The sequence below is a fragment of the Cyprinodon tularosa genome, unplaced genomic scaffold, assembly GCF_016077235.1.
Source record: "Cyprinodon tularosa strain WSP-4 unplaced genomic scaffold, ASM1607723v1 ctg73, whole genome shotgun sequence".
NCBI lineage: Eukaryota > Metazoa > Chordata > Actinopteri > Cyprinodontiformes > Cyprinodontidae > Cyprinodon > Cyprinodon tularosa.
Genome location: NW_024039485.1, coordinates 577638 through 604324, shown reverse-complemented (window position 1 = coordinate 604324; position 26687 = coordinate 577638). Strand labels below are relative to the sequence as shown.

The following is a 26687-nucleotide window of genomic DNA, read 5'->3' as shown; positions in this document are numbered from 1 at the left end:
GTCCATGATGAGCAAGCATGAAGCGACAGTGGAGAGGAAAAACTCCCCATTGGGAAGAAACCTCTAGCAGAACCAGGCTCAATATGGCGGTCTTCTGCTGGACCGGTTGAGATGAGACAGGGAACGCAGTAAGAGACCAGGAGGAATGACACTCTGATGAAGCTTTAGCTACGATGGTGGAGGAGGGGCTGGAGCTGGGTTGAAACAGTTTCATCTGATTAAAGTCACACAGCGCAACCACTGCCTGCGCACAGGAGCAGACAAGTGGATCGGAGGCCTTTTAAGATGAACTTTGGATGCCGATTGGCTTTCATGGAGGCGTGGTTCAAAGCTGATTGGCTGTGTCGCAGGTGGATGTAGGAAAACAATGAGTTTCTTCAGGTGAACTTCCTCCTAGGCTCCATTAAACAGATTCAAAGTCACTGACATGCAGTGAATTTTAGAAATAGTTATAATACATTGCAGTTTAATTAAGATTATAATCCCATTCAGCTATGAGAATTTTCTATAAAGTAAGGCCAAGTTATATGAGGTAAGATCTTACCTCATACAGTTAACTGCATTGAGTCATTGACCTTTCATCCATTTTTGCCCCATAGGTCCGGAAAACTGCATTTAACTATTCTTTGTGTTCCTGGGGAATAAAAAAATATGTTTTAGAAAGCACAAACCATATAAGAAAGTTATATTCAATTAGGGCGGGACAGGAAGCAAAGTGACTCTAATTCTTTCTGTAATCCAACATGTGGAAAATCATTGAATGAACATAAGGGTCCACTGTGGATACACATCCGGCCATCAGTGAAGAGCTGTGTGACATACAGTAAGCTGCTGTCTCTCGGACACAAACAGGAATTTGTTGTATCTGATCCTAATGGTATCATCCACAAAAAAAGGCTTGTTATGACACCTGTAGTTTAAATGATCCACTCAGTAATTTAACAATATCACATACTTAGATAATTTGGTGATTGTCTTGAAATGACATTGGGAAAAACCTTGAGCTCAGTGAAGGTATTATACTGTATATTTAGATTTGCCTGGGACGGCCTTTGGTTCACTTAGAATGAATGAATGGTGTCTCTGGGGAGGGGGGATGTCAAAGTTTCCCTTCTAGGCCCGATACCTTAGCGACCTGGATAAATTTAAAGCAATGGATAAATTATTTTAAAAGAAAAAGCTGTCATCAGGCTTACATCATTTATTTTTGGGTGAAAAAAGATGACATTAACTAGTGAGTTATAATCTGTCTGTTAAAGGAATAAAGATATGCTCTAATTCTGCTTACAGTAGTATGGTGTGAACCATACAGTATAAATAACCAAATGACCATGGGAGTTACTTTATATTTTCAGTTTTCTTTATACAGAATGAGGACGCTTTGTAACTTGGCTGTTAAAAAAAAAGTTTCTTTGCTTTAATCGTTATTTTTTAAGGAAATCCAATGTAAATGAATCCAAAATCATATTTCTCAAAATCTGCCAAAATCTTTATGAGCAAGTCAGTGGTTTTCAAATTCGATGATTGGAAGGCAGTCACCATAATCATAATCACTGATTGAAATGGTTTTATTGCAAGCACAGATGACAGAGGTGGTCAGTCCATGGTTTAACATGTCATACAGACCTGCATATAAAAAGGGTTGAACAGAAACACATTAAAGCTATAAAAAAAAAATGAAATAAATATCCATATACAGAGGTTTACCATGTACAATATATATATCAAATGTATAATACTGAGTTAAAAAAGTATAATTAAATACTAATAAAACAGGTCTATCTCATGATGATAGGCTTGGCAAATTCAAAATATACAATACAAATGATCTAGAAGTCAATTTATTACATCAACCTTTTATTTTAAATTTGTACACCACTGCAATAATACACATTGCACTTAGAGAGATTGTTTTAACCATTTTAATCCAAAAAGTGCAGATTTGTGGAGTTTTTGCTATTGCTTTTCATTTTTGAGTAAGGGTCAGCCCATCCTGACCCAATGTTTGTCAATGTAAACCAAAAGCTAAAGCCAATTCCTTTGACTGATTGTCAAAAACAACTAGACAGGATGCTTCTCCCAGTTCTTCAGAAAAGATTTTTTAACACCATATTTAGAAGTAAATTATCCTTTCACTTTCTAAAAAAATACTGTATAATCTATATTCAACATTTTCCTCTAATAAGCAACACTTGCTGATATTTAAATGCTGTATGAATAGATTATAATGCACTGAAGAAAAATCCAAATTAATTATATTTAAATACTTAATAATTTCAAAGTTTTACTACTGAAACTATGTTTCACGACTGCTAGAGTAGAGATCACAAACATGGACTGAGTGTGATGATCTTAAAAGCTAACCTAACTCATCAAATGTAAAAACATCATGAAAAAAGTCAGTATTTCAGTTTGCAACTCTAATTTCATTAAACTAATTATTTTACAGCATACAGGTCCCTTATTAGATTTGACCTTTCAACTGAAGGTCTAATTTTTCCAGGATATCTTACAAGACCTCAATGAACAGAAGAAAATAAATACCTGTTCAATGCAGATGGTGCCTTAATATACCTTAATGAGGAAAACAGATTGTTCATGGTATGATCAAAAGGTTTTTAATACCTACATCTGTTTGAACATGTAAAAGCCTTTTTTTATTATCTTATCTTACCAGTTAAAAATGCAGAGCATAAAATAATCTAATAATAATGATTGCATTTCAGATGAAAACTTGAATGCCTAATCTTGTAATGAGAAAATTTAGAAAAGCAATGTATGTGATTGTATGAGGGGCTCTTTGAAAAAAAAAGAAAAATGACAGAATTCACTTTTTTATCAAATGCCTAACTTTTAAGTAGCGCTCAATTTGCTTTAAGTACATCTCAGATTGGTTGAGCAGACCCTGGGGATGGCTTCTCTCACAGAAGTTCATGCTTATGGCAAGAGAATTAAAAAACATACACTGATCTTCACTCAGAACGGTTTTGCATAACAAAGTCAGAGAAAGCACCCATGAACCTTTAGGAAGAATCTGATACGTCAAATGTTTTTTCATTATTTGCATTGCATACCATTTTTTTCTGTAAAAGGTGTGCAATATTCCAGTTTTTCCTCAAAACACTAAATCTGAATTGAGCGTGTGTTTTTTTGCTTACAACCTTACTCTGAAAAAATCCAAAAGTAGAGATTAATCCAGCTTTCTAACCTCAGCCAAGTTTTGACAGGTTCTAATCAGATAAACACAGATTTGTACCTTGATTTTCGACGACAATTGGTCCTAACGCCTCCATGCTGTACGTCAAAGCTAGGAACAAGTAAGGTTGTGGAATTTTCTTTTGTTTCCTTGAACTGGCGTTTCAGCTTTGCTGATGATTCTAAATAAATGTTCCTTAGACATATACAGAACTCTCCTTTATCATGTACCAGGCTGATTCACTGGAACCAGCCTTTGATTGACTTTGACAGGTTATGAAACTGTTTAAACCAACATGAAATAATTCAAAGAATTTAAAGATAACATATTAATAAACTGGAAGCATTCTTTGCAGTGTGCATCTGTCAGAGAAAATGTACTCTATCTAACTTCTGCCATCTACAGGTCATAATAGAAACAGCAGCACCTCTAGACCCATGAAGATGTACTGATAAATGGCTGATGCTCAAGGCTTCTGCTGTTCTTGCAGTTCAGCCGCTGGCACTGCAGCTTTTCTGTTGAGTAATCGCTGAATGGATCAGTCACATGCTAAAGGATTCCAACATTTTCTGCTGCCATCCTCACATGTTTATTTCACTGCTTGTTCAGGTCTCTGTGACAGCCTCCTGATTGAGCTGTTCCATTTAGTCTTGGCATCAAACATGTGGAGACTAAGCAGGATTGCTGACTGAGTCCTGAGCACTATGAGCTGAGTTGGTAAAGGGTTGCTCCTTGGCGATTCCACAAAGTGGGAAGAATAGAAAAAGCTCCTGTCTAAGCACGAGGTTCCAGCCTGTGTGACAGTTCAAACAGAGTCTGCTGATTGTCGATTATGTGAAGGTAATCAGTGTAGGCTTGAACCTCTGAGCTGCTCTTCTGGGCTATTCCATTTCCTAGAAGAAGAATGATCTTTTAATAAGCTGTGATACAACAAATCTACAAAATTATGTAGAAACACTTGAAAAACAGAAACCCTTTCCCTTTTATTATGATACAAATGTCCAATTTATCTTTATTTGAAATGGATGGATGGATGGATGGATGGATGGATGGATGGATGGATGGATGGATGGATGGATGGATGGATGGATGGATGGATGGATGGATGGATGGATGGATGGATGGATGGATGGAAAATAGTGCAGTTTTCCTTTTCTATTCCTAAGTTGATTCCTTCAGGACATATTACTAACTTCTCTTTTCAGGAGAGAAGTAAAAGATAAATGCTGCTGAAAAAACAAACAAACAAAAAACATTTCTTGTAGCATATTTATCTCAATATATTTATCAGTGTAATAACACGTTATGCTACATCACCATAGTAGGCATGACAAGCAGTCTGCATACTGACCCAGGTGATCTTGCTGACAGTCCCGGATGAATCTGGCCATGTCTGCTATCATGTGCTGGAGATACACATAAAAAATTTGATTAAACATCTCCTGTTCAGCATGGCTGTAAGTTTCCAGTCAAAAGGCCATATACACAAAAAGCTTACCAACTTCTCAAAATTGACCAGATTATCATGAAAGGTTTTGTTGCCTTCATGAATGAATGTGATATCTAAAGCAAAAAAAAAAGAAAGAAAATTTTTTATTTAGCTATGAAATAATTAGAATTGTCCTGTAATTATTGAATCTTCTTTTTTTCCAAACTGTATGATAAGTTGTTGGGCTTCTGCACCACCAGAGTAATAAAAACACCTTTCAAGAGTAGAGGAAGAAACGGGATCTTTGGAGATTTCATCTTCTTGAAGGATTCCCTGTAGACCTTGTGGTTGAGTGAGGGATCCTGTAAAGAAATTATAAAAATGGGCATAAGTCATCAGTAATTGATCTTTAGAAGATAATTATGGAAGGATTAGACGACAATGACTAAGTAAACCTTAAACACCATGTTGTTGTTTTTAGCTATGTGTGCCATGTTTGTCTTTCTTGATAGAGTATGGATTAACATCTATATTATCTCTTTAGCACTGATTAATTAGTATGATGATACTCAATAAGTAAACTTACTGTGACTGCCTCCAGCTCGGAAAACAACTTCTTAAATTTCCCAGGAATTTTCTAAAATGATAAAAATAAAGTTTCAGATTGTTCAACTTTTGCTTTAAAAACAGCATAATGAGAAAAAATATATATTGTAAGAAGGAAAACTGGAAATCCAACCTCCCACGTCTGACTGAGGCGGCTTACAGCAGCAGCATTCAGGCCCAAGATGATGGCAAAGAAGCTGTTGAGGTTTCTCTGTGCTTTGCAGCTTGAAAACAAAAAACAACAAAAAAGTTTAGTTATACCAAGAGGTACATTTCAGCACAAAAAAAATACATTCAGCTTTATGTCACAAGAGGGCGCTGCATTCTCAGGGAAATTTAAGGCTTCAGTAATATTGACAGCCAAGATCTATTGTAAAAAAAAGTACTTACTGAGCAGCAATCTTAATGAACTTCTTGATGAGCTGGACCCTCTTGCAGGGTGTTGGGCATAGCAGCACCTCAGTCATCACCCACAGCTGGACTTCATTGCATCTCTGCAGGAGCAGCTCTAATTGCATTGTATGGCTGCTGTAAACATTGCGGTTGAAGGTGAAGTACAACAGTTCCTGCTATAAAACAAAGAGAGAGGATTTTAGCAGAGCAATATTGAAGCTCCTGCAAGAACGGAGGTGACACATTTAAGAGGCAACCATCTGTGCCTGTGGTTATAAGTACTGTAGAGGCTAACCTCATGCATCCTGGTGAAAATTGTCCAATCAAAGTTGGTGAGTGCAACTGCCACATCCCATGTGTTTAAATTCAGAAGGCCATTTGTCCTCTGTTGGATGTCTGAGTTGTCTGCAAATGGGTTCTGCAGAGGAAAAACACCCATCAGTTTTTTGTTGTTGTTTTTAAGGTTCATTTAAATTAGTTTATTTGCTCTTTTTTAAACAATTTGACTGAAAGGCAGTAACAAACATTCATGCAAAATTATTTGAACCTTTATAAACATGTTGATACTGGTCTAATAGCTATTATTGAAGATGATTTACTTCTAAACATGAGAGCATTAAATGGCATAGAATAAGACCCGAGAGAGACATTTGGTAATAATAGTTTATTTTGATGACAGTTTATCATGCTTTGGCAATAAAGAAATTAATTGTTGTCAATCTTTACAAATTTAAAGGGTATCATATGTTAAAGAACAAAGTAACAGATAATAAAAAAAAAAAACATTGATGCTAAGCTAAAAAAACTTTAATGTACCACATGAAGCACAAAGATTGGAAAGGTTTTTATGTATTTACTGATAGTTGTAACTGCTAGTTTTCTTGTTTGTTTTGTCATGTTGTTGTTTGTTCATGTTCATTCATGTTTTTTTTTCTTCTTTTGTCTCATTCAGTCGTCCTTATTATCTAAATAGGAGCTCCTTCATTATTGTGTTATGTTGCACTTTGACTAATCTGGCAAGAGCTAATTTCTTAATGAGTTTGTACAATAAAGCTACTGTACATCAGAACCTCTGGAAGCTTGGTGCCCAATAAATTATAAATCACAGTGACTTTGGACAAAATTAAAAATAATGGAAAATCTTTTTGAGCACTTCTCTTCATTTGAATTCAGCATTTTTGTTTATTTTGAGTCTCTTGCTGTCAGGAATCTCCTCACTTCAAACATTCTCTCTCACCAAATCTATTCCTTATAAAAAAAAAAAAAAAAAAAAAAAAATGGCATTCCTACCATAACTTCACCAAAGTCCTTCCTGCAGACATGAAGCCTTCCTACTGGCCGTAAAGAATTGGTGAAAACTCTGTCCTGAGGTTGCAGGAGGAGTCTACCTGCAGAGAGGGAAAAACACATCACAAACAGCAGAAAGCTATTAGAAATGAGTGAGGTTGCCTGCTAGCATCTATCAGTCCTCAGAGATAAGACTCTGCAGCAGGTTCTGCTCTGAGACAGCTGGTTACGTCATTCATAGAAAATAGATACTGCTCTGCAACACTGTGAACCAGGGATACATTTAACACAGCTGATTGTCTGCCACATGCAAGCTTAACGTCTAATACAGAAAGAAACAGGAAATACTATCTATAAAAACCTCCTCCTTAAAAATGGTCTGAACATTGGTGATGCTGGATTTCAAATCATAGTGCTTATGAATCTGTATTATGTAAAAATAAAAATAACAAAGGTACTATATTCTGCTGACAGAAGTTGCTCTTTAGAGGAAATGTGTAGCATCTTGCACCTGTAGCGTTTGCTCTCTACTGTAACCCATCGGTCAGAGTGATGTTTACCTCCAGGATAAGTGATGGCCACCAGTATCAGTTCTGATGAAGGAACATCTATCCTCTCAGCCACTGCCTGCAGCAGTTCCTGAGCTACCACCTCATAGTGGACCTTTGCACTGAGGTATGAGTCCATAGTGACATAGACACGGCACAGAGCTGGAAAAGAAGATACAGTATGCAGTCAAATTCAAGGAATTTGAATTTGAATTAAAAAAAATCATTTATTTGAGTAACTCACTAAATGAAACATTATATAGATTCATTGACAAATAACAGTTTTTCAAGCCTCTATTTCTGTATGTTATCATTTCCAATTGTGGGTAATGAAAACACGTATTTTAAAACGAGAATACATACATTTTTTAAAAGATTATGTTCAATACCTGTGTAAGGTTGTTAGTTTTAACAGTTCCCTTTAATCTGATAAACGAGCATGCATGGGACACATATTTAAATCTAATATGCTTGTAGTTTGTGGCTCCTCCACACAGGGGCCCAGTATACAGATATCTTTCTAATGTATTTCTTGCTTTCTTCGGGGACCCGTAAAGACCCCCAATATCTAACAGATTTAATTTCATTTTTTATCTCATGGTCCTATTTTCACCAAGTCTAGCACAGAAAAAAGCTGCAATTAGAAAAGTTTTATTGACATGAAAGAAATAGGTTCTGTTGCGCTTTGATGCAGGGAATTGACATTTGCTTGGATACTGTAAGTAACCTAGGAAAAGTATTAGAGTCTTCCTGGGGAGGCCACTGCTGGTGGAATGAGGTGGGACTGAGAATAGTCTGAGAGTGATGGAGGAGATGGGGCGTGGTTGGGAGAAGGTTTGTTGGCGTGCAGGAGAGAGAAGCTGGGCTAGTAGCTAAATCAAGGGGATCTTAAAAGATGATTGGCTTCAGAGGAGTGAAACTTCAACGAGGGACATTGCAGATGGTCCATGTGAAGCCCAGCTCACTTAAAATATATCAAGAATCTGCTTTTCCAAGCATGTCATCGATTTCCCTGAAAAGAGCCCTATTGTTTCAAGGTTCAAACTTAACATTTCCTTTCATTCATACTGTAAATGGCGTAGGATGGGACAAATGGGGAAGGAACGTCACATCGTAGGACTTACCTTCCTTGTTCTCCCTGTGTGTGCTGCTGGATCTCTGCCCATTCTCTTTTAAGCTCAGCTGGTGAAAAAGAGCTTTGCTCTAAAAAAAAAAGGGGGGGGGAATTCCATAGATTTGAACACAGGTTTGGAATTTAACTCTGAGCTACAATAAAAACATCATGGGATGATAGCCTTTACCCCAGATAGGAAACAAATCAGTTCTGTTTTAAAAAGAGCAAACCAAACAAAATGAAGATTCTTACATTTCTGTGGGGGGAGGTATCGTCAAAAGTGCTGCAGAAAAAAAAGAAAAGAATAGTCAAATGCACCAGCTTTCACAGGCACACAAAAACTCACTGCTCTGCTGATGACAACCAAATCCAACACAGGCTGTAATCAGTCTAAACAGAGTATATATTTATCCACTAAATTTCCTGCAGCTTTCAGTCCATTAGTTATGCTCAAAGTCAAGTAGAGATTAAAGTGCTGAGTAGATTATAGACATTCCAATGTGATCTCTTGGTTCATCGTCCTATTCTCATCAGTTTCTCATATTCATCATGATGTATAGCCCTGTGCCTGTGATCATTCCTCAGCTTTCATGGGTTCTGCATCCCAAGCATGTTCGCACAGAACCTGCATGGAGGAATCCCTCCACTGGGGATGGTGGCAGAGGCCAGGCGCTAATGAAAAATCCTGATTCCATCCGTCACGTTTTAACAGAGCTTCTTACAAAAAGAGCTGAGTCACTGTGGATGACAGAATGCCCATGCCACATGAGGGTAAAGAACACAGAGAACAAACTGTGTTTCATTCTCACTTTGAACCATCAGAATCACAAGAATTGATGCTCAATTTACACAAAAAGTCCAGATGGACACTGATGAGGAGGTAGGCTGGGAGGAAGGGGCCGTCTATAAAAAATGACACCTCTTCACTCAGCAGCAGATTGCTGCTGCAGTGGGAGCAGCAAAGCTTGCCTCAATCTGAGCCAGGACTGATTGTGAAAAGCCCATAAATACAAGATCATGTCAGCGTGCAACACCCACACACGGCCCAGCAGGATGATGGGGGAGTCGTGGGTTTCCCTAACAGGATATAAAAAAACAAATTCAGCTGCCAGCACCAGCAGAAGAATTATGACCTGTATGCAAAGTGATATTTTTAGGTGAAAAACTTGGTTTGGTGGCTAACAAAAAGAGGAAGGATGGAGACAGGCTTGGTCATGAGTCTGGCGACTCATGCTTTGAACCAAAACCAAACTGCATTTTTTTGTTCACTTTTAATTAATGTGAAGGTTGAATTATTACAACAAAATAACACTTCAGTATTTAATTCCTGATGTTTTTCAAATGCATATCTTACACATAGATAATGACCATATAATTATTCACTTTTCACATTTAAGCATTTGTTGACAGAGGTGGACTCTTTGGAGAAAATGTCATCAGTCTATATTGAAATGGATAAATGTAGCCTATTTTAACTAGACTCAGACCTTGTAGCCCCTCTGTTAGACCCCCGCTAAGAGCAGCATCTGGTGCCGTTAGTCTGTCCTCCAGCTGCCTTAAAAGTTTCAGGCTGACCTTCCCTGTTCAACTGCACAGTTTCTGAATCCTTCATTTGAACCACGGAGCTTTCTGCTGGACTTCTACTGTACATCTTTGTTATCATCAACCATCCATGTTTCATTTCTTTTCACACTGAGCTAAAGGACGTCTTTCTAATGTAACTGGACACTTGAAATCACTACTTTCTTTCTTCTTAATAAAGATAATATTGTAAGGAAAGTGCATTGCCAAATTTTCACCCCTTTCATCATGTTAGAATCATAACCCAGAATAAGCTATTAGAAATTTTTACGTCATTATGTTATAGAGTGAGAATTACATTATGTGGTTATAATTTTTCAGGCTTTAGTTATTGTTTTAAAATCATATATTTTAACTTTTTCTACAAGTTTCTCTGTAACCTTTCTGCTTATTCCAAGACATTTTTAACAAGTTAACTCCAGCAATGCTTTGCACACTTTAATCGTGCAAAGCATTGCTAGCGTAATGTGACTTCATCACAAAGCTTTCATGTGTCTGTTTCTTTTTTTAATGGCAGAATTGTGAGTGATTTTCTGATAAAGGACACCAGTGTGGAACAAGTCAACACTCCGCTGTGTTGGCCTCACAGCGGAGAGAACATATATGCAGGTTTTCTGTTGCCTGTTAATTGAAATGTATTTTTCCTCTAAGTGATGTGATAAACATTTCTAGCAGCTGGCATTATTGCTTAAGTATTCTCAATTCCCTCTGTTCTGTTTCTTGTGTCCCAGATAAAGAGCAAAATGACCTTTAAATCTCCAAGAATAAAACCCCAGAGCACAGAGATCACTGTACAATTTCTGAATGTAGTCATTGATTAAAGGCTAAAAATGGAGGCATGATGAGAATAAATCAGTCTTTGTGTTCAAAGGCTTCTCTCAGACCACCAATGTGCATCACTCTAACTGCATATTGTACATACCAAACAGAAGAAATTCAGTATAGCTACTCACTGTCTGCGTCTCAGCTGGTAGAGTTTTTGCAACTCTGTTACATCCTTCTCCAGAGCAGGGTGCTCATAAAGGTCATCTAACACGTAACGGTACAAACTCTGGAAACAAATCCGTCTGTTATCATTCTGCATATCTCCGCTCATGTTCCACCCATTTGCACAGATGTCTTATTTCCTACCTTCAGGAAGACTTTGACATTCTCATCCTCCCTCAGGAAGCCTCTGCAGAGAGACATCCAATGCCACACCAGGTGCAGGACTTTCTGTTTCCTCTCCAAAGCTTCTTTTTGGTCCTGTTTAACTCTGTGACGCTTGGAACAATAGGTGCATTTTAGTTAAGGATCAGGTTGGATGACTGGAAACAAAAATACTCATGGCTACTTAAAAAAAAGCAAAATAGAAAACTTTGTTAGCTTTCAGAGTGTTCAGTTAGAAATTCATATTTGTAATGTTTATGCAGAACCACCGCTATGAAAGGATATTGCCCCAGAAGAGCTTGGCATAAATCACCAGTTGACATGTACACTGGGTATGTGAGCAAAAAATCATCCCGAAGCATATCTGCAAAGAAAAATACATATTGATTAATGGAAAATAATGCAGGCACGACACACATGCGATAAATGTTTGAGTTTTGCTTTGAAATAGGTAATGCAGGAAAAACAGGCTTAAAATGCTGCAGGAAAGCATCCTCATTAATGCACCGGTACGCTGAAGGGCAGGAACACTACCGACCCCGACAGCTGCATGATTAATATCTTGTGAACTGCTTATACTGCTAGGCTGCACTCATGATTCATATGGCCTCACTTTTTTCATGTGCTACTTTAATACCACAAGGAGAGCTTGTTCATTGCTGCCAAAAACATTTAGAGATTGCTAGGCAGAGGAAAACATGAGAAACTTCTCTTTGGCATGAAACTGTTTGGTCTGACAGAAAGAAAATAACTGAAATCTTTGGAGACATTTTCCCCTTGAAAAGCCTTTGAAGAGTATTACCTTTATTTTCACATACTGGTACATTCCATCTGCATCAGTGGGGATAAACTGATAATATGATGGTGCATCAGATGATTTTTTTTGTCTAACTTTTTTTTTTTTTTTCTACTCACAAAGAAAAAAATCTAACATAGATGACCAATCATCCTAATTTGGTTTATAGTCTTATTTTCTCTTCATACATGTGTTTATTTCTCATTTTTATTTTAAGTTATTCTATAAGTGAGATAAATCAGGCCTGGTCAAAAATAAAATGCTCTATTTAAGTTATTTTTATTACTGGCACCATTTCTGCTTTCAAATTTTTCCCAACAAAACAAAATTGCAATGAAATACTGAAATATCACAACACATAATATGTAATATATCTGTGACATGACTTACCCAACCAGTCCTCCTTCACTTTAATAGTATGTGTGTGAACTGATAATTTTACCCTACCATAGTGTTATATTACAAACTGAGCATAATTGGAAACATCGAAACAGCCTCTTCCCCACCACCACCAGACGGCTGAACTGTTGTAAAAACCCTAAATCATGTTACAGACTCTGCATCCTACAAACTGACAACACTAAACTAAAACCCTGCATAATTGCACCAAATATATATTTAATGCTCTGAACTTTCATATCAATGTGTTTTTTTGCACCATGTTTTTTCTCCCACACTAACATTTTATCACTGCTGCACTTTAAGAAACAGAAATGTCATAAAAGCTGTAAAAAAAAGAGCTAAATATCATTTTGTTTACACTCTGTGTATGCAAAATGACAATAGAAGTTGTCTAAGTTTCTAATAAATCTTGTTAATTTTTTAACTAAAACCAGCAATGTGAAACAGAAGCACTGAGATAGATAAACACCTCAGTTTACACCTTGAAGAAAAAATAAATCTGTGATTTATAGAAAGAAGGTATCTAAGTGGTTTGAGAAGTAGAAAGATGAAGTCGCTTATGTTTTTGATGGCAAAAGACAAAACTACAAAAAAAAGAGATTATATAAACTGATTATAACAGAAAGGAAGATAGTCAGCTATAACATTGCTATTACATGTTGTTTGTTGAGGATTAATTGCTGATTGTTTCAGGTTTCCTTATACAGCATTTATTTTATTTACAGTTATTTTTAAAATTAGAGAATATTAACTGAATATTTGTTTTGGGCGTTGAAACAGCTTTACTTTTAATTCAGACAGTTATCATTTCTAATAAAGTTCAGGGCTTTTTATTTTAGCTAATATTTTCCATGTGTCAGCTGCTGGAGTAACTATTTGCTGCCTTGATTTAGCTTATTTTAGTTTATTTATTTGAAACAGAAGAAGTCCTGGATCTGCTCAAGGTTTGACTTGTTAAAAGGAAAGTCTTTCTTCTCCACTGGCACAGCTTGCTTCCTCAGTATTGACCAAAAATCAGTTACCAAAATGCTGTCTGCAGGAGTTTGTTGGATCCATAATTATTTTCTGTACTAAACTGTACATAAATTATGAACTGAATTTGACTATTTGCAATATGAAGGCTGCAATCACAGACCCAAAGTTTGTTCTTTTCCCCATCAGGTTGAAAGTATTGTTCTTTAAAAAAATATTTATATCATGGTATCAACATATACAACCTATTTCTTTTCCTGCAGAAAAAACAAATGATGTGCTATTATTCATGGACAATTTCCCTTATCTTCAAATCACAAATTGAAAAAAAAATTATAAATAAGGAATAATTTAGTTTCATATTTTAGGACCAGCCTCCTGTGAACAGGCGTTACACAAAGAATTGTAAATTTCTTCCTTTAATTTCACACCAGCTTCCCAAGTCTTTTGTGAGCGTTTCGGTCCAGCAGACTCACAGACATCATTATGTTAATCCGTTCAGAGCAGCTGTGCATACATAACTCCCTGCTTATGAGAGGGTTACTCCCTCACACACGTCGCATGCTGGAAGCAGCCATAAACAATACGGTGACACAGCTTTACCAGAAAGCCTGAAAACAACAGCAGGGACCTGAAAAACCTATTCACATACTGCACCACTTTTACACATAAATATCTACTGTTTTTGTGTGGGGGGTGTTGCTCACTCTGCCGGTGTTTCTCCTCTAAGCTATCTAAACTGAAACAGTCTCTCTGCACTGAAACTACCAAAATCTGCAGTTTCTGCAATGTTTCTGAGTTTAAACAGCTGACTACTATTCTAATTTTATCAGCTAATATTGTGTTCTCCAGTTATTAATTGGCTCTGCATTAAAATAGTAAACACACACTTATGTTAATGACAGAGATCCATGCATAAAATCTACTGTATAGATAAAGATCAACAATCTGTTAAGTTGTAACTCCATTTATATGATGAATGACTGATTTAGATTTAGCATTCTCTTTAAAGTAATTGCTAAACTGATTCAGCTGTCTTTCTCCCAGGTGTATTGTTAAATCACTTGGCCTGTCCATCAGTCTGCTTAGCTGTTTTTACTCATCAATACAGTCTATAAAATAAGTCCAGCTTTTTGTCAAGTTTTTCTAAGTAGCAACAAATAAGAACCTTCTGGATTATACATGCATTCACCAAATGTGGTTTTGTTTCCTTTAGAAACATAGATTATCATCCCTAATTGTCATCCTGTCACAAAGGACCATGAGCATCCTGTCATTAGAGCAACAAATGATCTAGAACATGCTTCTGAGAGAGGCCTGCTCTTCGCAGGGGAGAAATCAATATCTGCAGATTGAGCTCAGAAAAGGCTGCAGCCCTCCTGCAAGGTATTTGTAAATGTAAAGGAAGGGAACGAAACGTCAGTTCTCCACTAAGCTGTGCTTCCCCCTAAAACATGCTTGTGGTTATTCCAGATCACATACTGTAAAGGGAACTCTCTTAGCCTTCACTAATGAGGCAACTAAAAAATTACATAAACAAGGAACTGCATCTAAAATACAAAACATAAACATATAGATTTAGCGCGATGTATTTTGACTTTTTCTCTTGTTAAATTATGGCTAATTCAGTTTTATATAACACTTAGATGATATGTACAACAAATAAGAAAAAAAATGTTTCATAGAAAATGTTCATGCCATGGCCTACACAGACTGTGGACAGTCAGTTGGACAAGAAGGTCAATTCACAACCCTTAAGGACCTGGCTGTGCTCTATCCAAGCATAGATATTTGAAAATGGAAAGTTTAGTGGAAAAAGAAAGTGCAGAACAACAAGAAGTAAAAACAAAAGGAATAACCTTGGCTTTGAGAGGATTGTGAAGCAAATCTAATTTAAGAGTCTGGAGACATCTCACAAAGCATGAATTGAGGCTGGAGTCAGTGCGTGAAGAACCACCATAAACAAATACCTGTATAACATGTACTGCAGGAAGGTACAGGATCCAATTAGGTTAAGATCAGATGTGAGGTACACTTCCACTTTATAGTCCATTATGTTTATCAAATACAAATTGAATGCATTTCATTACCAGGAAATGTTCATGCTTTATTTAGATGAAGATAGATGTGGATTTTCTGTTTACAGCAGGACTTGGCACTTGTCAACTTTACCAAAGTTCCAATAACTGTTTTTAACCTTTTACTCATGCAGTTCCTTTAACCTGCTTTGAACAAGATTCAATAAGACTCAATGGATTATTCTTTGGGGGAAAATGAGAAACAACAGAGCCACGTGCATTAGTTCCGCTATTAAATAAACACCTAAACAGAACCCACCTGTGGTAATATCCTTGCCAAGCTGCATTGATGCAGTACTTTATGCAAAAGGAGTTATTATACTGTGTGATACATAAGCATATTTTCTGTGAGCTTGTATTTACATTTTAATGATTAAATTTAGTACCAAAATCTATTTACTATTCCCTTTTCCAAAAATACATTTTAGAGCTTTTTTGTGTCTTGCAATCTTCAAAATAGCCAGTAGAAAAATACAACTTGGTATTTATGGATGTGTGCGATACTTTTGTTTTACTTTTTCCAATTAAATTCCTAAACAAATTACACGTTACTATAAGTTCACCTCTAAACCCACTGAGTTTCTCCTGCAAAAAATAACAAGTCATTTCGCTCCATCTAGAAGAGCCCCACCAAACACAGCAACTTGGTAGCTTTTCAAAGAAAAAAGCATCCGAGTTTGATGACATCAAAACAACGATGCTTCTCCAAAGCGGTACCTCCAAGGAACAGCTCATAAGTAGCATCAAAGCAAAAACAACTTTTGCAGTCAGAAACACACAAACACAGCAGAAGTCAAACAACTAAACATATCTAAGGATAATTAGTTACTGTTCAGGACTCCTAGTTGATATTTAATTTGATGTAAAACTAGTTCTGCAGCGGTAACCTTGGCGAGGTCACAAAAAAGATCGACTGATTGTAAATTTAAGCTTTTTATCCCTGTATCTATTTCATTTGATCCCTCTTCTACTAATGATTTCAGCCTTAAATGATGACGATTCCGCATTCTAAGGAACAAAGAATCTTGATTTTCTCTCTTTTCCATCCATTTTTATATTCTGTCTCCCCTTGTCTGACTGTTGTGCAGTTCTCATTCATCGTCACTCTTTGAGCAAAACATCTCTGGCTTCAGCAACATAGGGTCTCGTCTGCCTTGGCAACAGTGTCACATTATCATGTACCTGCTGGGATGAGAGGAAATGTGTTGATTTGTCGTTGCTGCGGGGCTGGAGAGCATGTGGCGGGGTCCGCTGCACTGTAGTCATCAGACAGTGTTGTATATTCAGTGGTTCAAAGACACATAATGCTGTGCTGTTTTTTTTTTTTTTTTCTTTTGTTTTTTGAATTGAAAAAAGGTTTACTGAGGATGAAAGCAGGTAAGGAAATCCTGGTTTCAAAATGCAACAAAACATAAAATTAGAAATAAATTGGAAATGTCTCTGGAGCATTTTAGCTGCTTTTGGGTATTAGAGTCAATTCTTTTATGTTTAATTAAGGGTTTGACACAGATCACCACACCCACCAATACCACACCCAGGACAGAGTGACAATGAAGAAAGAAGCTATTTTCAGAGATATAAATGTTTTTCCTACGTACTATCAAGGGGTTGAATTTTTCTTACATCTTTCCTGTGTTGCAGGATTTTCCATGATGGTGTTAAATGGCATGACTGGGCCCATTCTAGATTATTTTTTCATGAGATTAACAGGTGATTTGGAAGTTCTCCTTTCATTTAGGCTTAAAAAGTTTTCTCAACAGAAAACAACAAGGCTATATGCTGTTCACACTGTGCACAACCTTCTTGCTTTATTGTTGCCAAATTTATCTAAAATCCATGCACAGTGCTCACATTCCTTTTAATGCTACTGAACAGATTATAAATGAAAAATGTAAGAGATATATTGACATAAAACACCGAAATAAAAACATTAAACATTAAGACGTCTTATGTGTTTTGCAATGTTACCAGATGCATAATAGGTTATTTATAAGAATTTAGAATTAATATTGATTAAACATTGATTTGAAATGATATGGCAAAACAAAGGGAACACTTTTTATAATTGCTGCACTATAATTGAGAACCAGTCTAATATTTCTTTCACTATAGTGAGTAGCTCTGTCCAACTTGATGATGTTTCCCAAAGACGAAATTTAGATCAGGTTAGTGTTGGAGAAGGCAGATAGTCTACTTTTTTTACATAAAGTAAACTTTACCTCAAGAATTTGCACTTATGGAAATATTTACTCATTACCAAATAAGTTTAAAGAAGAGGAGCAAAGTAAGAATGCTGACCTGACTCTTTCTGCTGGGTGGAGCTCTGGTCATCCTCCAATGTCATTACATTCAGCAGGTGATCCAGGATCTTCTCGGGGGTTCCTGACACCACCACGTACCTGTCAGACACAACAGAGTCAGCTGAGGAGTCCCTGCCGATGGAGGACAGAGATCTACTGCTGCTCCATTCCTCCTCTCCCTCTGTTCCCTCATCATCTATGTAACGAAAGTAGGGGACGTCAAAGGTGGGCATCGTCTGCGGCTCTGCCCGGCTGGTGCTGATGCTGCTGCTCTCCTCTGAGCCCTCTTCGTCCTCCTCATCCTCCTCCTGCTCCACCAAGGCTGCATGCTGCAGCAGCAGCATCCCGCCTTCCTCCAGCCGGTTCAGGGGCTGAGGAGGAGATCCCATCCTCGAAGAGTTACCCTCACGCTGGCTGCAGCTACTGCTGCATGACACCTTGATCCATCCAGCTGGGTGTTTTAACGACGAGGGACCCTCTTCAGAATGAATGGGAAGGCTGTCTCACAGCCCAATGCAGCTCATTTATATGAATGTAATCTTGTCATTTATGAGTGGAGAGCTGAGATGTGAGCTCGCCTGAGTGAGTGTGTGATCGACAGAGCCAGAGGAGGAGACTGATGAGAGAAGCACTCGAAAGAGAGAGAGGGGGAAAGAGAGACTGAGAAAGAAGGGAGGGGAGGCTTACCTCTGGGTCCTCGCCTCTTCTCTCCCTCCTCCCCTCGACCATGCAGCATGTGCTGGCTGCTCTGACAACACTCTCTGGAAAACGAGCACATCGTGGCCTCGCTCCCTCACACACAAGCGGACTGCCTCGTCACTCTGGGGCTGGAGGAAGACAGAAAAAAAAGGGAGGGGGGAAGGCTGAATCATGAAGGAGATTCCCTTTTCTCCCTCTCACATAAATCACCACTGATTTCCATCATAATACACTGTCAAAGGCAGTGCTGAAAGAGATAAAAAATGTCCATATATCATTATGTGGTCCTTATTGCATAAAGCCCATTCAGGAATTAGCATAAGTGAGTCACATATTGAAATTACTGATTTATGCACAGAGCCAATGAAATTATAGGGGATGTCTGGGGGGGGGGGGGGGGGGTTGTCTTTTTGAAGCTGTCTCTTGGTTCACTGTGCTTGCTAACAATGGTCTGGACTTTTGCTGTAGGCTTTGATTCACATGGTCTCTCCCCTTGGTGACAGATTTATCCCGGTAAATTACATTTCTCCTGGTCCTTAATTATCAACAAACCGCACTGCGTTCCAGGTCCCATCACCTCTGGGGCAAAACAGGAGTTTAAACCATTTATGTTCAAACTGGCTTATTAAGTCAAGCAAATGACTTCCGCCATCAAAGCATTCAAGTTGTGAATTGCGCTTATTGCTGAAAAAAGCATTCACTACTAAATAAACCCTTATGCACTTTTATTGTTACAAAGTGTTCATTTTATCAGGCTTTAATGTACAGTATGTTATTCAGGCTTTATGCTAAAGCATCAGCAGGAAGACAAAGAGTTTAGCAGTAGAAACCCTCCAAGACATGACCATCCAACTAAACTGATGGGACAATTATCCAACAAAATCTCCCCAAAAGCAACGCTTCATGAACATTTGCAAAGAAAGTCCTTATTTGGATTAAAACTGGAAAATGTCGCAGGAATGAACACCTGGGAAATTGAACACTGGATTACACACCATTCATAGCGCACAGTCAGTATGCTCGTACGTGATGGTAATATATTGTTGCTATGGGAATGTGTTGTGCAATAAAACCACTGTTTAGATTAAAATGCATCTTGTTGTAAACTTCTAGTACTGACAAAAAAATGATTATCAAGATTCAGTTAAACATTTTATGCTATTTTGCATGAAAACACTCATGTCTTTCCAACCACTCTAAAACCTAAAATATCTAGGTTTTAACAGAACAACATTTCTGTGACTTGTTGGAAATTAAATGAAAACATTATCCCATGTCCAATGATGAATACATTTTTAACCATCCCGTTAGATGTCTCCACTTCAGTGCCATTTACAAACACAAATCTTTACTAAGATCTATATTTAATGTTTGAATACAAAGGCAACTTGCTCTTGTTTTATTAACGGCTTCAAATATTTTTTCCAACATTTGTTCCGCTTTTAACAGGACATTTTTGAAATCTTTTAGTTAATAGTTAATTATGTTCATGCAAAATGCAGCCTTGCTGTATTCAAAACCTTTTTTATCTTTATGAGCCTCCCCTCTGAGATAGGAGTGATGTGGTTACACTATAATGATTACTGATAAGATCTTGACAGTGCAGGACCCAGATCAGATGTACTGGTCCTAATGAAGATATCACTGTATGCACACTCGTGCAGAAGCTCCATGGTTATAACCCCCTCCTCAGTATTCAACCATCAGTCAATAAATAACCTCTCTTCATTCAATTAGCCAGTGCTGACAAGCTGGAAGTGGCTGCAGTTTGCAGCTTCTAATTGTGTTTTGTGGAGAAAAATACAGGCACCTTCAGGTAAGCATGACTTCCTGGCACATTAACAGTCAAGCAGAAGACATGGAGGTGAAAAGTCCATCTGCTTTAAAAAAAAAAAAAAAAAAAAAAAAAAAAAGGAAAAAAAAGAAATAAAATAGAGGATGTTCCCAAATGCATAAGATGGAATATTAACTTTTGAACATAGGAGCATCTCATAAAGTTGTTTCAGCTGAATTCAATATACCAAGCCCAAGGAAAAAGCTTCTCATTAATTGACAACCATAAAAGGGTGGAGTCCCCATATTACTGTTGACAAGATCTGAGCCATGATGACGGTTAGCTTCCTGGCTCCAGTGAAAGACGTTAATGATGGCTCCACATTTCCAATCGGAACCATCAGGTGATGAGCACTGCCTCCCTGCATATGTTCTGAATCACAAATCATGACAACAGAGCCATAGTGTGGATGTCCCCTGTCCCCCTTTCAGAATGAATAATTGATCTGACCACAGCTTCTCTGGGCTAACGCTCTGTGTGCACTAGGAGAAAGAAACACAAACAATTAGAACCCCTGAGCCCATAGCTGGAATAAAACCCAGGTTAAAAAGACGTAGAGTCAACATTATTACTCCAATGCCTTCTAATAAACATAAGCTCATGCTTTCGCAGAAAGTCATGTCCCTTAATGTTTATTGTCTTCCTTCATGTCCGGCATGTATAGAATGAAAATGACTTGAGAGGTGTACTGAACAAAATTTCTTTTTGTATACACTGTGTGTACAAAATGACAATAAAGTCTGTCTAAGTCTCTAAGACTATGTCTAAGAATGAGAAACATAACATAACATGGTCTGAAAGGTGTCAGTACTGGCAGAATAAAAGTCAAAATTCCTGTCATGTAATGGTATAGGCAATTAGGTAAACAGAGGGAAATTTTCTCTAAAAAATACTTATATTACGTTGTGTTACATGTTTTGTTTCTGGTTATAAATGTCTGTATTTGCAGTTAGAAGTGAAAAAGAACCTTCTAACCAAAGACATATTATAAAACATATGTTTTTCCCTCTGAACAAAGAGCAGCTACTCAACCAGTTGAGCTTCTGAGCACTCCTGTCTTTAGCTTGACTGGGTGAAGGATTTAGAAGAGAAACACACCAATGCAACGCCACAAGTGCATGCTGAATCTCAACTTAGGTGTAGGTGTGTCCTGTAGTTTCACTGTAGTTTTTTATTATTTTTTTATAAGTATTTGAAATGAGACATTATATCCTTTTGTTCAATTTTTTGATGTTATTAATATTTGTATGAAATATATAGCTGTTTAAAACAAATGCTCTATGTTAGTATTTGATTTTTAACGTTGTCATTTTGTCCCCAAAGGCCCAAATAATTTATTTGCCTTGGAATTAAACATTTGCTTATAAACTGTAGATGGGTTTGATTTGGTACAGACATACAGACAGACAGACATACATCAACAGTGTAAATATATATCAGAATAAACTGATTTCTAAGCTCCTTCATGTCTGACCTCAGATATTCATATGAGCCACACATTGTTTGGCAAAGCAGGATAATCCCTTGTAATGCTTTGATTTCTAAATCAAGACAGCTATTAACCACAGGGTCAACTCACATAGTGATATTTAGTTTCATTTGACTGTATGATCTGGTTGAACTGTAAAGTGCCTTGAGATGACATGTGTTGTGAATTTGGCGCTATATAAATAAACTGAATTGAATAGAATTTCAAATTTACACAAGCCATTCAACAAGTTGTGTGAATTTAGTAGAGGAAACAGAACAGGGTGCTGCCTCTATCTACAGTACAGTGCTGACATTTGTTGGTATTCAGATTGGCAGAGGCTTAATGCAGGTGTTGTATTTTTACTAAATACTGAACAGATAAGGAGGTTTGTCCTTGTGAGGGAGAAAAGGTCAGAGCTTTGACGCATGAGAACCCACCATAAGACCACACAATGTACCGGTGTTAAGGTCCACCCAAAGACGTCAACTCTTCCTGCAATTGTCTAACATTCTGGCGAGCAGATACAGCTGGCAGGAAGGGTGCAGCTAAGCCCACCGAGCTTTGGCCAATCAGATGGCTTCTGAGAAGCTAGCAGGATTCTGATGTAATGTTTTTTTTTTTTTTTTTGAAAAAGCACAGGCGGACGAGATTGAATGGTGTTTTCAGTAGCGCTTCAGGAATTCAGATGTTTGAGATACATGTTGCCATACATGTAGAAAATTAATAATTCCACAAACTAGATGAAATGTCTTTATTGATGCATGTATAGCAAATATAATTTATATACAGTCATATTTAGATACAGACTGCGTCTATCAAGCCTTTATTTATTTTTTTGTTAAGCTTGAAGTCTTATCTCTTATTGGTAATGAAAACATGACATTCAAGATCAGGTTGTTAAATTAGAACAATGAAAAAAAAATATTCAGAAACATGAGTTTAATACACAGCTATAAGGTTTTCTGTTTCAAAAAATATGCTTTTAATCTGAAAAACAAATTTTTATCTGAACGCATATTCTAAGATATCAAATATGACATATATATACACTATATTGCCAAAAGTATTTGCTCACCTGCCTTGACTCACATATGAGCTTAAGTGACATCCCGTTCCTAATCCATAGGGTTCAATATGACGTCGGTCCACCCTTTGCAGCTAGAACAGCTTCAACTCTTCTGGGAAGGCTGTCCACAAGGTTTAGGAGTGTGTTTATGGGAATTTTTGACCATTCTTCCAGAAGCGCATTTGTGAGGTCGCACACTGATGTTGGACGAGAAGGCCTGGCTCTCAGTCTCCGCTCTAATTCATCCCAAAGGTGTTCTATCGGGTTGAGGTCAGGACTCTGTGCAGGCCAGTCAAGTTCATCCACACCAGACTCTGTCATCCATGTCTTTATGGACCTTGCTTTGTGCACTGGTGCACAGTCATGTTGGAAGAGGAAGGGGCCAGCTCCAAACTGTTCCCACAAAGTTGGGAGCATGGAATTGTCCAAAATGTCTTGGTATGCTGAAGCATTCAGAGTTCCTTTCACTGGAACTAAGGGGCCAAGCCCAGCTCCTGAAAAACAACCCCACACCATAATCCCCCCTCCACCAAACTTTACACTTGGCACAATGCAGTCAGACAAGTACCGTTCTCCTGGCAACCGCCAAACCCAGACCCGTCCATCAGATTGCCAGATGGAGAAGCGCGATTCGTCACTCCAGAGAACGCGTCTCCACTGCTCTAGAGTCCAGTGGCGGCGTGCTTTACACCACCGCATCCGACGCTTTGCATTGCACTTGGTGATGTATGGCTTGGATGCAGCTGCTCGACCATGGAAACCCATTCCATGAAGCTCTCTGCGCACTGTTCTTGAGCTAATCTGAAGGCCACATGAAGTTTGGAGGTCTGTAGTGATTGACTCTGCAGAAAGTTGGCGACCTCTTCGCACTATGCGCGTCAGTATCCGCTGACCCCGCTCCGTCAGTTTACGTGGCCTACCCATTCGTGGCTGAGTTGCTGTCGTTCCCAAACACTTCCATTTTCTTATAATACAGCTGACAGTTGACTGTGGAATATTTAGGAGCGAGGAAATTTCACGACTGGATTTGTTGCACAGGTGGCATCCTATCACAGTTCCACGCTGGAATTCACTGAGCTCCTGAGAGCGACCCATTCTTTCACAAATGTTTGTAAAAACAGTCTGCATGCCTAGGTGCTTGAATTTATACACCTGTGGCCATGGAAGTGATTGGAACACCTGATTCCAATAATTTGGATGGGTGAGCAAATACTTTTGGCAATATAGTGTATATCAAGGAACAATAACAGACTGTTCGTTAACCAGCTTATAATCCCAAATCATGCTAAATGCACTGTAGGATTTTAGTAAATTGTTCCTCCTGTAAAGGTTAAGGCAACATCCAGCCAAGTGAAAACTAAAAAAATTTTCATTCATTTATAGTATTATGTTTATCAAATTGCATTAACTAGACAGAGTTGTTTACTCTATATAGAAATATTTCTCTACTCCAGTGGACTTTTTACTCCTATAAAATCTGCATAGTTTTGCTCTCAGCCTTTTTTTTTTTTTTATAAATATAGATGTATTTTAGAATATAAATTTCCTTAAGTTATGCGTTGCCTTTTCAAACTGGAGGGTCAACAATTCTGTTCTATTCGACTCTTTTCTATTCTAATTAATTTACTAAAACAAAACTTGTAGGATGGATATAGTTATATTAATTTTATTTGTTACAGTGTAACCAGTAAAGGACATCAGACAGTGTCATTGATCTGAGCCTTGTGTTTCTCACCTCAGTCATTCTGTCTGGACCCTTGCTGTGGATTTGAAGGAACCGGCAGCCATCCTTCGCAAGTCTCTGGACCATCTCCAGCCTGGACAATTCCTCCTTGTCATGCACGATGCACTTGCTACCTTGCTGCACTCCAGGGGACATGAAGAACATGTACTTTAGACCACAGTCCCACGATAACGCCATTTAACAACTCTCTGAATGTAAAAGAAACAAAGTTATTTAGAAGCTCCAAAAGCGTACACTGAAGGCAATCCTGATCATAACTTTCCTCAGTTGGACTCTAGGAATGTGAGTAATGGGCTGTTCTACAAGTGAAAGGCAGGGTATCATTCTGTAAATGTTGTACCTTCCACCTCACGGGAAGGGAGTGGGTTTATAGCACAGAGGAAACATCTGGTGAGCCAGACAGCCCAGAAAAGGAAGTTTCAAAAACTCCCGAACAGGAGAGAGTCAAGATTGGGCAGGGTAACAGAAGGTCAAATATATGAGGTATGAGTTAAGTAGACAAAAGGGTTTCATGATGTAAAAGATCAGTGGACAACATGTTCTGTGTTACTCCAATAATGATTTCTTCCATTAGCTTACTGCCAATGTTACAAAAAAATCAAATAAATAATGGGCTGCCATCGTTGGGCACCAGGGGAGCAGTGTGGAGTTAAGGGTCTTGCTTAGGACTACCCAAAAGAGTTTTTGTCTATTGAAATAGAATGGATTATTAATGAGCTACAACAGAGTATAATCATAAACCAGTCTAAAAGACTGTACAAAAAAGAGCTTATTGAAAAATATATGTGCTACTCAGTTACACAGTCGGTAGCACTGCTGCCTTGCAGCTGCCTTACAGCAAGACGGATCTGGGTTCGATTCCCAGAGATTCCCATGGAGTTTGCATGGTCTCCCTGAGCATGCGTGGTTTCTCTCTGGGTACTCCAGCTTCCACCCACAGTCCAAAAACATGACTGTTAGGTTAACTGGTTTCTCTAAATTGTCCTTAGGTGTGAGTGTGTGCGTGAATGGTTGTTTGTCCTGTTCTTCTCTGTGTTGCCCTGCGATGAACTGGCAACCTGTCCAGGGTGTACCCCGCCTCTCGCCCGTAGACAGCTGGAGACAGGCACCAGCAACCTTCACGAGCCCACTTGGGATTAAGCGTGTAAAGAAAATGGATGGATGGATGGATGGATGGATGGAAAATATGTTATATAGTATGGGTGTATCATTGGCCAAGAATGTCACAGAGGATGTTAATTGTTAGAGTGATAATTATAAAATTATTGTGTGGACATATGAAACATTGAAAGAAAGAAGATGCTACATTTGTATCCTGTGATTCAACCAGAAGGGTTTTTACTTTTATGACCTCCAGCAGGTCATGAGGCAGAATCACACGGTTGTGTGACTTCCATCCAGCCAGTTGGTCAATACACACTATCTTATTACCTGCATCCTCCCACATAATCATTACTGGGTCTTCTGTTTTAGGCCCGCCTTATGATGTTGTAAACTCTTAATAAAAGGCTTTGCCATGAAGGGATCTGTGTGAGAAGGTGCTGGTTTTCCGAGCCATCAGCTTCTCTCCGCTCTGCAGACGCTGACGTCACAAAACCCTGTCTCTGTGTTGATTATTTCCTTTTAATCTTTTAAACTCACATTTCTCTGGATTAAAACCCAACATGAATAATATGTAATTAACTGCACATTGAATAAGGGAAAGGTAAGGTTTAATATGTGGCTACTCTAAGGGTCCTGTGTATGGAGAGACTGATAATTATTTATTAGTTTGTATGAGAGGGGCAGGACATTATAACATCTTGTATTTTTCCACCTGTTCATTTTAAAGCAAATTGTATAAAAAAGTACTATCACTATTGTCATTTTTTGTTTTTTTCCTATTGTTTGAAATAATTACTATGAAATTAATTAACTAACACTTTTCTTGGTGTTTGCAGCTGAATGTCCTGCTTTTTTTCTCAGCATAAATAGATAAAGCTTTAACAACTTGTACTAGAAGTAGGGGACGTCAAATATCCT

At 38.0% G+C, this 26687-nt stretch overlaps 1 protein-coding gene across 2 annotated transcripts; it reads right to left on the bottom strand.

Moving 5' to 3' along the window:
• Positions 1-1550: 1550 nt before the first annotated feature.
• Positions 1551-25000, bottom strand: LOC119772876 (rap guanine nucleotide exchange factor 5-like). Of its 2 annotated transcripts, XM_038269562.1 has the most exons (18): positions 24657-25000; positions 18539-18678; positions 17850-17950; positions 11589-11667; positions 11286-11430; positions 11108-11205; positions 8826-8856; positions 8584-8662; positions 7472-7621; positions 6915-7012; positions 5920-6042; positions 5622-5800; positions 5365-5455; positions 5212-5262; positions 4900-4987; positions 4695-4759; positions 4548-4602; positions 1551-4089 (listed from the first exon to the last, which is right to left on the bottom strand). In XM_038269562.1, exons 1-18 carry the CDS (start codon positions 24840-24842, stop codon positions 3971-3973), a joined length of 1878 nt encoding a protein of 625 aa, XP_038125490.1. In that variant the 5' UTR covers positions 24843-25000; the 3' UTR covers positions 1551-3970. The 2 variants fall into 2 exon arrangements, with proteins under 2 accessions (XP_038125490.1, XP_038125491.1); XM_038269563.1 differs by lacking the exons at positions 18539-18678; positions 24657-25000 and having other exon boundaries at positions 17850-18485.
• Positions 25001-26687: the final 1687 nt, after the last annotated feature.

Bases quoted from the DNA above. Each gene is read 5' to 3' on its own strand.
- LOC119772876 (XM_038269562.1), bottom strand. From the start codon at position 24,842: ATGGCGTTATCGTGGGACTGTGGTCTAAAGTACATGTTCTTCATGTCC. The intron at 4,988-5,211 runs GTAAGTTTACTT...ATTTCTTTACAG, and splicing joins CCGAGCTGGAGGCAGTCACA to GATCCCTCACTCAACCACAA. The intron at 4,760-4,899 runs GTGTTTTTATTA...TTTTTGCTTTAG, and splicing joins TCTTCCTCTACTCTTGAAAG to ATATCACATTCATTCATGAA.